Below are 15,689 nucleotides of genomic sequence, written 5' to 3' on the forward strand. Positions count from 1 at the left end.
TCTAGGATAAACAAAAAACAGTATTATACAAATACATGACGAACATGCAGAAAAACAACAGCATAATGATAGAAATTAACTTTACGCCACACTTCTATGCATTGTTTTGAAGTTTATGTAATTTATGACACCACCCTCATATTAGATTTTGAATTGGAAGAAATAAGCTTGTGTTTCATTATATTATACTGTAATATAGGGCTTAATAAGAGCCTGATAAATCTTAAGTATTGCATTACACTATGTTAATGATTATCATCATAGCTTTTCCAACACAGGCACCACAGTGTCATCACAGATTATAATTTAAAGGAAATATTAGCAATTCAGAGTGCCCATATACTGTAGTTAATAAAGCAGTGAATAGAAATCAGCTTTATAGGTAATTTACCAGCTAATGACAATTATTTCTATACTGTGTCACAGGCTTATGTGAGGAGAATAACTTTTGTATATAAATAAGATCGATGCTCATAACATTCTAACTTGTATACCACAGCAACTCTTCCGATACTGATGGCTGATAGTTTCTCGTAATAAATTAATTTATTGCCTGACAACACCAAAAATGCGGTATTTCATATTGTTTGCTTCCCAGGGGTATTTAGCAAGTTTGCCAACTACAACAAAGAGTCCAAATTGTACTGTTAGGAATAAAGTGATGAAACGTGATCCGCAATATATTGCGGTCAAGTGTTCCATGTAAGTACTACACGATTTATGGCCATCTCAGAGCATGGGGATTCTGCTGTGTCTGATGGAGTGGCTTAGCAAAATAAAGACAGATGGCAGTGTAGTAAATAATTACTTGATTGGAAGACGACCACTGCAGGATTGCTTCCTGCCTTCAATTCAACGAGACTTCACCTGGGGTAAGTCACGTTGATTCATGTGAGCATTTACAGCTCTGAGCTGATTGACCCAGGAAAGAATCATAATTTAATAATTAATGAAGAGTAAGGATGCTGTGAAGTGGGAGGGGACACAATTCCTCAGTGAGTTTCCCTGCTAGCTCTTCTGCTGTCAGATAATTGACTGCTCTCCATCTGAGAGATTCAAAGTGAATCGTAATCTGTAGACTCCTGCCTATTTCTAAAAACATCTTTAAAAAAAAAAAAGACGAAGGGGAACTGGCTGGCTCAGTGGTTGAGCATCTGCCTTTGGCTCAGGTCGTGATCCTGGGGTCCTGGGATCAAGTCCCACATCAGGCTCCTTGCAGGGAGCCTCCTTTTCCCTCTGCCTGTGTCTCTGCCTCTCTCTGTGTGTCTCTCATGAATAAATAAATAAAATATTTTTAAAAAAGACAGGAGATAGAATATTTGAAGCAATCTTGACAACTAAATTGAATTTCAAACTGTAGTCACTCCAGTTAGTTACCATACAACCAATTTATAAAACACTTGAAAATGGATAACTACTGTTCAAGGGGTTTTGGCATTTGTATGAAGGCATGGCTCAGGGTCACTCTTTGTTCTTATTATGAGAACTGCTTGGGGAGTGTATCTAAAGAATTGGTTAGAAACCCACTCAACTGGGGCAGCCCTGGTGGCTCAGTGGTTTAGTGCCACCTTCAGCCCAGTGCCTGATCCTGGAGTCCTGGGATCGAGTCCCACATCTAGCTCCCTGCATGGAGCCTGCTTCTCCCTCTGCTTGTGTCTCTGCCTCTCATGAATAAATAAATAAAATATTTAAAAAAAAGAAACCCACTCAACTGAGAGACTATAAAGGTCTAAGCTTTCCCCCCCCCCCCCATCATTAGAACCTCACGGATTATCAGGGCACTGAGAGACAGGCAGGCTTTTATTCTCTTTCTCTCTCTCTCTCTCTCTCTCTCTCTTGCGCGCGCGCGCGCGCGCGCATTGTGGTTTTGTCAGTTGTGATAGAACTCTAGGCTTCTCTACTATGGAACGTTCAAATTCCCACCTGATGCCCAGATGGTGGATCTTTTCAAGAAAAGGATCCCTTTCCTTGCCTCTCATTCTTCAGCTCAAACCTGCTTGTCCTAACTTCTGTCACATTCCAGCCTGCCTTGAAGCCCAGATTAGGCCCCTATTAGGCCCTCTTTTTATAACTCTGTATACAGCATTAACCCTGCTTCCTTGCAACACAGTACATTATGCATGCTCATCCCTGACAACTATCCTTTTGTTTTCCTTCCTTTCCAGAGATACTTTCAAATATATTGAACTGTGTTGAATAGCATTGACTTGTTCTTTTATTCCAACAGACTCTTCTCGGTGGTAGACTCTAGTAGGGAGGCATGGACACAACTAAGGATGTGAGAAGTCTAAGCATAGGCTTTAAAGTCAGTCAGAACTGGGATCAAATTCCAGCTTGACACTTTTTGTCTGTGTAGCCTTAGTCAGATTATTCATCTTCTCTGTTTCACTTTTCACATTTTCAGATGGAAATAATCATAGCACCTAGCTCACAGATTTGTTGTTTCAGATTAAAGATAGTATAGCTGCACAAAATGTTTGGCATTGTATGTGGCACAAAATAAGCTCTCAATATATGGAGGTGATGAAATATGACATAAGCTACCTCCAAGAATTTGCGGTCTAGAGGGCGTAAAATAAACATGTATCTTAAAACTCTATTCCCTGTCATACAGTTATAGTTAGTGGAATAAAGGTGGAATCAGAGTATCATGGAAATGTAGACATTTCTCCATTTGGGAAATTGGGGGGTGGCTTCTTCAAAAAATGCAGACTGTGTATTTCTTCAATAGGCAGATATTGGCAGTCAGAGCATATCGCTGAGGGAGGATGGTAACGAGGGAGAATGCTAGAATTGGAAGCAGGAGCTTGCATCACCAGCTGTGCAACCTTGAACTGTCTGAGCCTGTTTCCTTCACAGTAAAATGGGGAGAATGCCACTAGCTCTGCCTGCATCCCAGCACTGGAACTGGTAACAAATAAGATAACACATGGAAAGGGCTTTGTGAATTCAGAACATTACAAATGCGATTGTGATGGAATGAGTAATTTTTATTGTCAGCCCTGTGGAAATAAGTTTATATCTATCCATTCATACCCCCTTGGCTCAGCCCCTTGTGGCCAGTGGCACACTTTTGCAAGTCAGCTAGCCAGTACTCTCGAAAGGATTTTGACAAAGTCTATCTACTCTTCTTGACTCATACGTGAGCAGAGGCAAGCAGTACACCCGATAGATCATTCAGAACAGATCATCAAACCGTCACTTCTGCTTAGCACCGAAATTCGAAAAGGATGGACTGCACAGGAGGAGGCCTTAGATCACCTACAAAGTGAATAATTAAGAATTAGCTCTAATAAGAATATGCAAAATCACTGTGCAAGTGATCGGATCACTGTGTGAATGTGAAAACCCAAGATGGCCAGGCAAGCAGATTTTAGCCCCTTAGAACAGACTGTCTCCGTTGGCCTCGGTCTGTTGTCTTTGAGGGGACTGCTGAATCTGACGCATTCAAGTGAGGTCTGGTTTTGTCTCTGGGGCCTGGGATTTTTGTGGTTTGCTCTGTCCAGGATGGGCTGTGTACATACCTTTGAGCAAATAGTTGGAGGAGCTCCCAGTTCACTCAGCCAGCTGTTACAAAGGAGGATTTATCTTTTTTCCTCTCTTGTCCAACCTAGAAGACAAAGAACATGGCAACTAGTGCCTAATCTCAGGGTGTGCTGGAGCCTGCCAAAAAAGTAAAGCAAAAGAAACTTTCCCCGGCGTGGACCTTGCAGTTGCCTCCAAAGAAGCTCACAAATATGCACCTTCCAGACACCTGCAAAGAGGAGGTGACCCCACAGCCTCCCAAACAATAGATAGTAGCGAGGGGGCCATTACCCAGGGCAGGGATGCTGCCAGTGTTGCTGCCCTGGGGCAGTCTGGCACATATATTTTTAGGGTCCTCCCTTGAAAATGACATGTGTGAAGGCCGTAGTTTGGGGAAGGAACTTGGCATTACACCATTTGCCTGAGAGTGCGTGGGTTTGCCCAGTGATGAAGTGTTGGAGGTTAATGGAACAGCTCTGAGATAATAGTAATGAGAAAAAAGCAAAAGGTCTTCAGAGGGGGAAGCATGCAGCATTTGGAGTCAAGCTGACCTCTTTGCATTTGAACCCTGTTATTTACTGGGTGACATCAGACAAATTACTTAACCTTTCTGAGCCTTGGTTTCTTCATCTACAAAATGAGAGTAATAATAGTAACTATCTTGAGTCATTGGGGAAGGAGTAATATGCAGCACAGTCCCTGGCACCCAAAGTGTGCGTGATAAATAGTAACTGCTAAAATAACTCCCAGGCTTCTCAAAATACCCAATATGCTTTGCATGACTGAGCCCATTTCCAGAAGTTGCATAAACACACTGCCTATAGAACACGCTCATTGCTTTGTTCTTTCAGGAGTAACAAAGCACCATGCAGAAAGTGGTGTTTATTTCTTTTTGTGGAGCTGAGAGAGTAGGAAAGGGGAAGGGTTACAATTTTCCATTTCACAGATAGGAAATCAGAGGCATAGGAAAAGTAAATAACTTGCTTAACGTCACGTAAAGCCCACAACAGAGCTGTAATCGGTCACGACCCCCAGTGCAATGCAGCTTGGGTTCACCTTTTGAACGTCAGAGGTAAGCAACTCCTGTCTGAACTTTAATACCATCAGTCTAATTTCTCAGATTTTTCTATAGTTGCTGATCTTGAGAACCTTTGAAGCTTTGGGGAAATCACATGGGTGATTTGACCTTAAATCTCATGCCACTGGCAAAAGATTAATTGCTAAGACCTGGAAAGAGGCCAGACAATTCTGTGTAGCTGAATAACACCACCGTCTAGGGATGTGACTGTCCTGACAGATTTAGTTAGTACATAATTGATAAATCTAGAGTTTGTATAGCTTCGCTTCCCAGATAGATAAGGCAACAGGCTCCAAGGGTTGACATTTACAGAAGCCCTACCAGAGTTGTGTAACACTGAAGCTAGGTTTTCTACTCTGTTCCTCAGAATATTGCTCATTTTCTAAGTGTCTGTTCTCAGTGAGCAAGAAGATGAGGGGATCTGACAAGAGGCCACCTCGCCCACCATTCCTGTAAGCAGGAATGCCCATCATGCTTTAGTGCTGTCCCGGGACTGCTTTTGAAGTCTTATATACCCTGACCCAATGCAGGCTGAGGTCAGAGACAGATGCAAGGCATTACATAACAGTTAGGAATTTTTTGTCACAATCAGAATCCAAAACAGATAAAAGGTAGCCAGATGCAACATCAAAGCTTGGACAGTAGGTCTAAGCCCTGGACAGAAAGCTGCAAGGTTTGCCTCTTATTCCAGACTTGAGTGTTGTGAGACCCTTTCTAGCAGTTTGAAATCTGATAGGCACACAGAAACCTAAGCTTTTCTTTCTTACTCTTGGGTCACTCATTCCAGAAAGTATTTTGCTTATCAGAAGGAATTGTTGGGGTGCCTGGGTGGCTCAGTCAGTTAAGTGTTTAATTCTTGATTTCGGCTCAGGTCATGATCTCAGGGTCGTGAGGACTCTGCACTGGGTGTGAAGCCTGAGTAAGATTCTCTCTCTCTCTCCCTCTGCCCCATCCCTGGCCCCCGCCCAGTGCACACGTGTGCAAACTCATGCTCACTCACTCTCTCTCTCTCTCTCTAAAAAAAGAATTGTTAGTAGACATGGTTCACTGTAATTTTTATTTGGAGCCCATACAAGGCTTTATAATAAGGTTTGGTTACCTTTCCTTAACTCTTGCCGTCTAGTTTTATGCTGCAATTTAGGAGGCTTTGTCGTGTACCTGATATATACCCGGTATACTTTGGTAATTTTGGCACTTCCACTTGTCAAATACCAGACCCAGTAGTGTAGGTCAGTAAATCAGTGGTGTACAGTGTACAAGATCTTATGTACCGTGGATCTTTTTTGGGTTTTGCCAGATGTGAATGAAGATATCAATACATCGCCTCCCTTACCTTCACACATAAAAACCTAACAACTTCATGTGTTATAATCACACATAGAGCTATTTTCCTGAGCTAGTTATCACTTTCTGAATACAATTTGCTGATGTATATTAGTTTTTAATAATCATTTGGAAAAAATCATATGATGTATAATTTTATTACATAGACACCATTTTTATTTTTTATTTTCTTGTTATTTAAATTTAGTGAACATACAGTGCAGTATCAGTTTCTAGAGTAGAATTCAGTGATTCATCACTTACATACAACACCCAGTGCTCATCACAAGTGCCCTCCTTAATGCCCATCCCCCACCCTCTTCCCTCCATCACCCCTCAGTATGTCCTCTATCATTAAGAGTCACTTATGGTTTGTTTCCTTCTCTCCTTTTTTCCCCCTTCCCATATGCTCATCTGTTTTTTTTCTTAAATTCTACATATGAGTGAGATCATAGGGTATTTGTCTTTCCCTGACTGACTTACTTCATTTAGTATAATACTCTCTAGCTCCATCCAAGTCATTGCAAATGGGACACTTTTTTTATATTAAAATCTTTTATAAGGTTGCTCCTAGAAGCTTTGTCACACTGAGTTAAATAAGTGATTTTTTTGTCTTCTTTCATTAGATGAATTAGAGAAATTGGAACAGGAGAGGCTGGCTTTGGAAGCCGCTATCAAAGATAACGAATGTGAAGAAGGAAGTGGAGGCATCCGAGGCTTGTTTAAAAAAGCTAGCAAGTTGAACATTACTAAGCCAACTCCTAAGAAAGGTAAGTACTTTTAAAATTCACAAGTAAAGGAGCACCTGAGTGGCTCAGTGGTTGAGTGTCTCCCCTCATGGGATCTTGGTGGTGATCCTGGGGTCTTGGGATCAAGTCTCACATCAGGCTCCCCGCAGGAAGCCTGCTTCTCCCACTGCCTATGTCCCTGCCTCTCTCTTTGTGTCTCTCATAAATAAATAAAATATTTTTAAAAATAAAATAAAATTCACAAGAAATAGACAAAAATGAGCCACTGCTTGAGTATCTTAGGGTTTAGAAGTCAGCATCTAAGATGTTGAGGGCAATGAGTTAGAGAAGAACTTAGGAGATGCTTCTTTCCAGACAGTAGTATAGATTAAATGTGCATGTTATTTATCAGTAACAGTAAGCTCTTTGCACCATCTTATTGTAAAAACTTAAGTATAAAATAACAGTATTTGGTTTGGGAGTCCTATAGTGCTTACAGAGATTTGAGTGCCATAAAATAGATATTTCTTAATTAAGATGGAAAGGGGATAGGAATTTTAGAACCAATGTCCATGTGGACTTATCTACACACACACACACACACACACACACACACACCCCTTGCAGACATTTCAGGAGACTGAAAGGTAACCAGTACAATTAAATGAGGGATCCATTTAGAACCCTAATTTCGAAAAAGCATCTGTCTTTAACACAAATCAGAATTCTGGCCTTGCAACTTTCTTGATACTGATTACCTGTAGATTTCAGCTGAGTGGCACACTTACCTCTGAACGTCCAGTATGCACCCCAGGAATAGAAGACCACAGACTGAGAGCTTTTTGTACAACTTTTAAACAGGTGATCTGAGTTTTTTGAAAACTGAAAATTGCTTCCTTCTCAGAAACACTGAAGGTTGAGTTTAATGAGGTCCATGGCGACCTCTGCTGGTAGAAAATTAGAATGTTAACATACACAATCCTATACTTCCTGAAGTCACTTGGTGTGAGCCCCAGAAAAGATCATTTCTCTGGGAGAGTTTTTGAGTCAAATAGCAAGATCCAGATTGAAACTTAGCAGGCTTCCAGTCTAGTCTGACAAGCTCCAACCTTTTAAAGACGTCCTTCAATGAGGCTCTCTAATACCCAAGGAGAGGTTTGGTTCTCTTTGCTTGTTTTCCTACTGTCACCCAAGGACAAAGTTTCACCTGTAATATAATATTTTTTATATATTTACATAGAATAACATGAAATATAAACATTGCCCTCACTCAAATACTAAAATACCCTTGGGTTCCTGGAATATTTGATGGGCTGCAGGAAAGCCTATTAAGTATTGCATACCTTAACATGACATTGTCTAGGAAAATGATGTGTTTGAATCTCAAGCTGGAGGTACATCGGGACCTTCGGGGTGTAAATATTAGAATAAGACCATCTGGATGCTAACAGTCTTCTTTCCTTTTCAATTATTTGGTTTATTCATGAGAAATGTTAACTATTCATTGAATCCGCTCTGCCATTCAATCATTCAATGTTAGTTACAGTTGGGAAAAGCAATGGAAAATTCAGAAGTCATAGCCCAATACTGGGTTCTTTGGCTGATGGAGGAGAAGGAAAGCATCAATGTTCTTATTAATGAAAAGGGACTTATTATTTCTTCTAGAAGCCTGTTTCTGCATCACAGATCTTTTGGCAAAAATACATCCTCCGAAAGTCAGCATGTCTCATTGCTCAGAAAAGCAAAATAATGTTAGGTTTTCTTTCCAACACCTCAAATTTCAAACACAGCTCTAAAGTAGGCTCCTTCACAGCTCTGGGCTTTCACTGGTTGACAACTCTTTTTGAGTTCTAGATCAGGACAAGCCCTACCTCCAGGCACTAATACAGGAGTCCTCGGGATGCTTTGATTTGCATGTAAGTGGGGGCAGAGTTTGGTCCATTTTGTCAAGATATTTACTTTCTCCCTCAGCAGTCCTAGGGAGATAGAAGCCATGTAAGATAATTGCTTTGGAACTGACAGGCCCTAAACATGGAAGCGGCAAAAGACGGAACAAAGCATCTTCAGAACCCCTCAGATCAGAGAGGAAGCTCTGAAGCAGCTGTCAGCCCTACTCTAAGCACTTTGCTGACACCATCCCTTTGAAACAGAGCAATGAAGTCACAACTTTAAAAGATGTGGAAATGAGAAATAATATATATGGTGTAGCAACAAAAATCTCTACTGGCAAATAAGAACCAGAGTCCTGCTCAAACACTGGCCTAGTTCCCTGGTATACTTTCACTATATCCTTGAGAGGGTGGAAAGTGCAGTAAAAAAATTTAAAAAAAAATAAAAATAAAATTTGAAGAACTTTCTGTACATCCTTATCTCTACCTCAAGTAAAGGAATTTTGTCTTTCTGTATTTCCTGGCTTGTTCATCTCATTCATTGAGATTCAAATAGCTCAGTGGCTTTCTCTTTGCTTCACAAGTCTCCTTGGAAACAGAAAAGCATCAAGCCAGGCTGATATTAGGACCTAAGGGGCATAGAATCAAGATGCATTTGGTCCCTAGCCAACTTTATAATCCAGACATTCATGGAATTTACACCCATTGCACTCAAATGAATGCTCTAATGAAGAAATAATTCTGCTTCTATTGCTTATCTCTAGAAAACCAATCACCACATCTTCTACTTTCAAGTAAATTTGAAAATACAATTAAGTTGTTATATCTGAAATTTTGGAAAATGGTGATATTTTAGCTATTGTATCAGATAATTTAGCATTGTTACCTGCCTAAATAATAATTCTACCCTGAGATTACTAGAGACCTGAAAATAATCTACTGCTTTATTATAAAAAACTGTAATCATGAAACCAGTATCAAATTTTTTTGAACTTTTGAAGGTGACCTAAATTACTGTGGGACTTGACCTTTATCTCTTCTTTTCAGAGCTCACTGTTTACCAGTAAGTATAAAAAAATACAGATCCATGACCCGTCCTCTATTTCCCTGAATAGATTTATTGGCAAGTTATTTTGTTTCTTTCTTCAAAATACAAATGTGTATACTACTTTTTCTTTCATTACAGATAGCAGCATGAACACCATCCAATCAATGCATGTGGGGGAGTTCAACCAGAAATTGGTGGAAGCCAGCACCCAATTTAAAAAGAAGCAAGGAAAAGGCACAATTGATGTGTGGTGGTTATTTGATGATGGAGGTAAAAACAATTCCAGAATATACACTAGGGAGCAGAAGTACTATGTTGATCAATTTAACAAACAGCACGGGAAGGTATATAAACACAGTATCAGTTAAAGAATAATATTTCTGTGTTTTCCAAAGATTTTAAATTATTTAGGAGCAATGAATGTGGGAATGAATAAAGATGTAAAGCTATTCATTTCCTCTTTGTGAGATATACTCATTCCTTCTGTCATAATTTACTCTTTCTTTAGGGTTAACACTCCTTATCCCCTATATCTTGACTCTCAGAAAAAAATGGAAAGACTGTAAATTAAGAATCTATGTTGGAGGGAAAATCAATCGCATTGAAGAAGAAAAAATTGCGTAAGTAACTCATCACTCTGTGTTAGAACACTTTGGATGTCTGTTGCTTTAAGTGTTTCTGAGACACGAGATTTAAAGACAAAGCCATAGTGATAGGCCTTGTGTTTAGTTGTTTTTTTTTGGTCATTAAATTATCTGCATAATTCTTGTAATCACTCTCTTTATGTCCCTTGATCCCCTGCCACAAATGCTTTCAAAAAGGAGTTTGACACAGAAGCCTCATCTCAAGTCTTGAATGAGACTATCATTGTCTTGTATAATGTTTGCTTTGCTTTGACTAGTGACTGTATCCAAGAAAGGAAAAGCCCAAAGGAATCTGTGTCCAGTAGCTTCTTTGGGGCAGGTGGAACCTGTTAATTTGTGGTGGTTACTCCAGCAGAGCACCCTAAAATAGAACTGAGAGACCGAACCTGGTCCTAGTCCCAGCCCTGCCCCCAATGAGCTGCAGGACCTTGCAACAACAGTCAGGGCACAGATCTAGGCCCCCTGTTTCTCATCTGTGGCTTGAAAGAGTTCAAATGGATGACTATTGAAAACTCTTTTACTTAAAAAATTCAAATCAGTCCCCAGAGTGATCTTTGGGAACTAAATTTGCATCTTTGTCATCGATTTAACTGTGGAGAGCCTGATATGTAGCTGTGGAAGCAGCAAGCATGTTGAGAATGTGGTGCATCCAAACGTCTCTGGTGGAAATCTGGAGAGAGACCTCCAGCAGCCCTCATGGCAAGCCTAAGTCCTGAGCCCTTCCAAAAGTTACAAAATAATGGCAGACATGTATTCAGTAATTTGTCATATTTTCTCCCCCATCTGGAAGGATAATATATATTAAATATATTATACATGCTTAAATATAAAATTTTATTATATATATTATATGATTAATATATTTCATTCCTCTTAAAGAGAGTCATATTATAATGAAAACTAACATGATGGCTATAATAATTTGTATTTTCTTAAGGCCTCCAGTAACTTACTGGGGGCAAGTGATGAAATTTAAAGATGGCTGGTGGATTAGATGATAGCATGGCATCAGCGTTAAATTTCCTGATTTCAAAGACTGTACTTTGTTTGCATAAAAGAATGTTGTTATTCTTAGAAAATACTGAAATATTTATAGATAAAGGAGCCTAAGAGCAGTAGCTTACTTTAGATGGAAGCTAGGCAGGTGGGTAGGTGAGCAGAAAGCAAGAAGAAAAGGAAAGAAAGCTGTAGATAGACAGCTGTAGCTTTATATAAAGAGAAAAAGTGTTAAATCAAATGGGGCAAGATATAAACAATTGGCAAGATCTGGGATTTTTTTGTGTATGCTGTCCTTGCAGCTTTTCTGTAACTTTGAAATTGTATCAAAAATTTCAGTTGCCAGGGGAAGAACCGCCAATATATAATAATATATCATAATTATTAGTCTGTCAGTACATTGTTAGTAACTCTAAAAATTATCAGCAAGATGATAGTCAATAATATTAAATTTGTCCTCTTTTTTCCCAAATGATAAGGAAGTATGTACAGCTCTATGTTATCTTACCTGAAATGCGAATGCAGAGTTGGGTTGGCTCTTCCTAGGATCTGCACCTACAAGAATTTGTCTTTGCCATCAGTGGAATAGCTTGGTCACATTTAATATACTGTGATGGAAATCAAACACTAAGCAGAGCCTTTGAACATGAAGCTGAAATAAGCTGTGAACTCTTTGCTTGAAAATAGTAGCCTATGCAATGATGAAGTATTTCTCTCTTATATTTCCAGAATGGCTTCCCTTCTGAGCAAATTTAGGATAAAATTTGCAGATATCCATATCATTGGTGACATCAACATTAAACCAAACAAAGAGAGGTATGAAACATTTAACAAGATCTGTTGTTTACTGCTGGTACTGTCTCATTTTCTTTTGTGTTGATTATTGAAGGCTAAAAATGTTGTCTATCAACTGCAGTGACCTCCTAATAAGATATAATTAAAAGGGACTTACTTCAGATAACCATGCAGAGCTATCAAATAAATTATAATCGGAGGAAAAGGTTTTATGGTCAACTTGAGCTTGAGAGAGAGACTTGCTGAAACACAGATTAGTTCGCATTTTAGAATTGCCCTTCATGTTCTTGGTTTCTTTGGTGGCAAGAGTAGCAGGAAGCACAAGCTCAGCCAATTCTGGACTGAGCTGTCAGGGCAAGGTCTCATTATTTAAAATTACTGGTCGGGTACCTGGGTGGCATAGTCAGTTAAGCATCCCCTCTTAATTTCAGCTCAAGTCGTGATCTCAGGGTCTTGAGATGGAGCCGGGCCTCAGGCTCTGCGCTCACTCAGTGAGGAGTCTGCTTGAGATTCATTCCCCTCGCCCCGGTCCCTCCCTTCTCTCTAAAATAAATAAATCTTTTTAAAAAATTCTTTTTAAGTTACTGGTGGTACATCTTGGATGGGGAGCTCTGACAGAGAAGAGAGAAACAGCTTGAGTTTTCCTTGCACAATGACAGGGCCAACCCTCCACAGCTATTTTCACTTTTAGGTACTAAGGGCCACGCCTTAGAGCTATGAAATTTTGGGAGTCCTCTAAAACTATCTGAAACCTGGCAAGGAAATGTCTTGGTTCCAAATTTTTAAAATGCCGAAATTGAAATAATTGTCTAAATGTCTTCAAACTGTGGCATAATTTTAACCCTAATTAATTATTAGATTTGCCAAGTCCATGGTATTTGAAAACAGCTTGTAGGCTAGATCCTCACAGGAATTCCCAGACGTGCAAGAAGAGTGTCTGGAAATTATAGCTGATGTTAAACAAACTACTTTGAGTGATAATTTACCAATTATAATATTTTTCAATTGTTTACAGTCCAAAATCATATTTACTGTTGCATCTGCATACGACTTAATACATTTGATTTGGTGTGGAGTGGGGCGTTCAAGGTTGAGAGTACAAAAGGGACACAAGGATCTTAGTAGAGCTTAGGTTCTTAGTGGCCCATTGGACGTCTTCTTATTTCTGTTTACCATCATTTCTCCTTCCTCTTGCAGTTCTTGATGGGTTGCAATTCCACACTCAAATCTTATTATTCTTCCCTTCTTTTGATTCACTGTTATCCTATATGAACTAAATATCTACCAGAAAAGCATCCAGATTTAAGATGCAACCTTAGGAACTACATTACCTTGAACTTCATGTCATCTGTGGGTATTCATGATGCCTCCAAGGCTGCGGGTCAGTTCAAATGGCTTTACAAAACATCCTAATTGTGATAAAACTATAATCAACAGAGTTCACCCTGGTTATGATTATGCAATATTTCCTCACATCATATAAACCACTAATGCCTTCTATTCCTATATTTCTACAGTTTTAAATACTTAAAATTAAGATGCAGTTAATAATACCTCTTAGTAAATGTAATTAACATTCTGATATGAACTGGGTTGTCATGTAGTAATCTCTGGTAGCCTTCCACATTTCATTTGAAGAATTTTAATTCCTAAGTCATTGGAATTGGCAATGATGTGATCAAACAGGCTCTTCTTACGTCTCTAATTGGTGGAAATGCATTCTATTTCATAACACAGCAGGTACAATGATTTCCTAGCATGTGCCACTTCGCAACAGGCCAGAGCCTGCCAGAGCTCTGTAAGCATAGGGCTATTTACTGTTGTCTGGAGGGTAGTCGTGGTGTCCCCTAATCACTTCAGTTTTTCTATTAGCACTGGCTCAATGCTGGGCACAAATTAGTCATCTACTCCTTGTAGTCAAATTCTTCTTGCTGTTATTTGTCTTAACAGCAACTAAGGACTGTCTATGCTTGCTGATTAATTTTGTTCCTATATCCTTTGCCTCTTTACTGATCAATCTGATTTTCTCAAGTTTCTTTCCCTTTCTTTCATGCTAGTCTCTGCCATGCTGCCACAGTTACTCCCTGCATGCCTATCCTATCTGTCCTATCACCAAGGATGTCAATGTACCTCTTCCATTAATGCTTTTCCATTGTTTGAGTGCCCATCAATTTATTTTACTAACCCTGAACTTTGTGCTCTTTTCATTTTTAAAAATATTTTACTTATTTATTCATGAAAAACACACAGAGAGAGGCAGAGACATAAGCAGAGGAAGAAGCAGACACCTCTCTGTGGGGAGCCTGATGCAGAACTCAAACCCAGGACTCCAGGATCACGACCTGAGCCAAAGGCAGACCCTCAACCTCTGAGTTATAACAGATGCCCTTGTTATTCTTTTTTCAGGCCGTAAATATTATGGAGAGTAGTAAAAAATGAAGGACCAGGCATTTTTGTTCTTGTACTGGTGTCTAAATTTAATTTTAGACACCATTTTAATTTGTGTTTCTTAAATATCCTTATCATCCTGCAATGAATGCAGAAATCTATTTCCCTTTCTCAGGAAAAACAAAATGAATTAGATTTCACAATTTGGGGGATATTTTTCTCTGATAGTTCAAGGTCTTGAGGAAAATTTCCAAAAAAAAACCAAAACAAAACCTATTTTTACTGCAATAAAAGAATCTTTGCAGCTAATGTACCCTGGTGTGAAGAAAAAATACCACCAAGGAAAGGGGTGCTGGAAGAGTCATTCTCCTCTCTTCAGCCTTCCACTGTAACTGATACCATATTGCTTTGTCAAACAGTCACATATCTGGCATTGGCAATGATATTCAAATATATAAAAGCAATCCTACTTTAAAACAGAGAATGATCAGTTGGTAAATCTCACAGATGGCCATTGGTAGTACATCTGGTACCTTTGTGATAATTTTTTATTAAGCTTTTAATCTTAATTCCAGTATAGTTAACTATGTTATATTATTTATATTAGCTTCAGGTGTACAATAGAGCGATTCAACAATTCTGTGTATTACTCAGTGCTCATCATGATAAGTGTACTCTTAATCCCCTTCGCCTATTTCACCATCCTCCCACCTATCTCCCCTCTAGTAACCGTCTATTTTCTATAGTTAAGAGTCTGTTTTTTTGGTTTGTCTTTTTATTCCTTTGTTCAATTGTTTGTTTCATAATTCCACATATAAGTGAAATTACGTGGTATTTGTCTTCCTCACACTAGCTTATTTCACTTAGCATTATAATCTCCATTTCCATCCATGTTGCTGCAAATGACAAGATTTCATTCTTTTTTATGACTGAGTAATATAATGGGGGATGCAAATATCCTTTCAAGTTAGTGTTTTTGTATTCTTCGGGTGAATACCCAGTACTACAATAACTAGATCATAGGGTAGCTCTATTTTAAATTTTTGAGGAACCTCTGTACTATTTTCCAGAGTAGCAGCACCAGTTTGCATTCCTACTAACAGTTCATGATGGTTCCATTTTCTCCACATCCTGTTTCTTTTCTTTTTTTTTTTTTTTTATTTTAACCATTCTGAAAGGTGTAAAGTAATATCTCAATGTAGTTTTGATTTGCATTTCCCTGGTGATGAGTGATGTTGAGCATCTTTTCACTGGTCTGTTGGCCATCTGTATGTC

At 39.0% G+C, this 15,689-nt stretch overlaps 1 protein-coding gene across 3 annotated transcripts in view; it reads left to right on the plus strand.

Moving 5' to 3' along the window:
* SLC12A1 (solute carrier family 12 member 1) overlaps nucleotides 1-15,689 on the plus strand; it is a 90,433-nt gene that overhangs the window by 65,215 nt on the left and 9,529 nt on the right. For all 3 annotated transcript variants that reach the window (XM_072808299.1, XM_072808300.1, XM_072808301.1), the window contains exons 21-24: nucleotides 6,553-6,696; nucleotides 9,730-9,861; nucleotides 10,100-10,211; nucleotides 11,961-12,047. In XM_072808299.1, the coding sequence (XP_072664400.1) occupies nucleotides 6,553-6,696; nucleotides 9,730-9,861; nucleotides 10,100-10,211; nucleotides 11,961-12,047 (475 nt within the window). The remainder of the gene's footprint in view (nucleotides 1-6,552; nucleotides 6,697-9,729; nucleotides 9,862-10,099; nucleotides 10,212-11,960; nucleotides 12,048-15,689) is intronic.

The sequence above is a fragment of the Canis lupus genome, chromosome 32 (genome assembly GCF_048164855.1).
Source record: "Canis lupus baileyi chromosome 32, mCanLup2.hap1, whole genome shotgun sequence".
Classification (NCBI taxonomy): domain Eukaryota; kingdom Metazoa; phylum Chordata; class Mammalia; order Carnivora; family Canidae; genus Canis; species Canis lupus.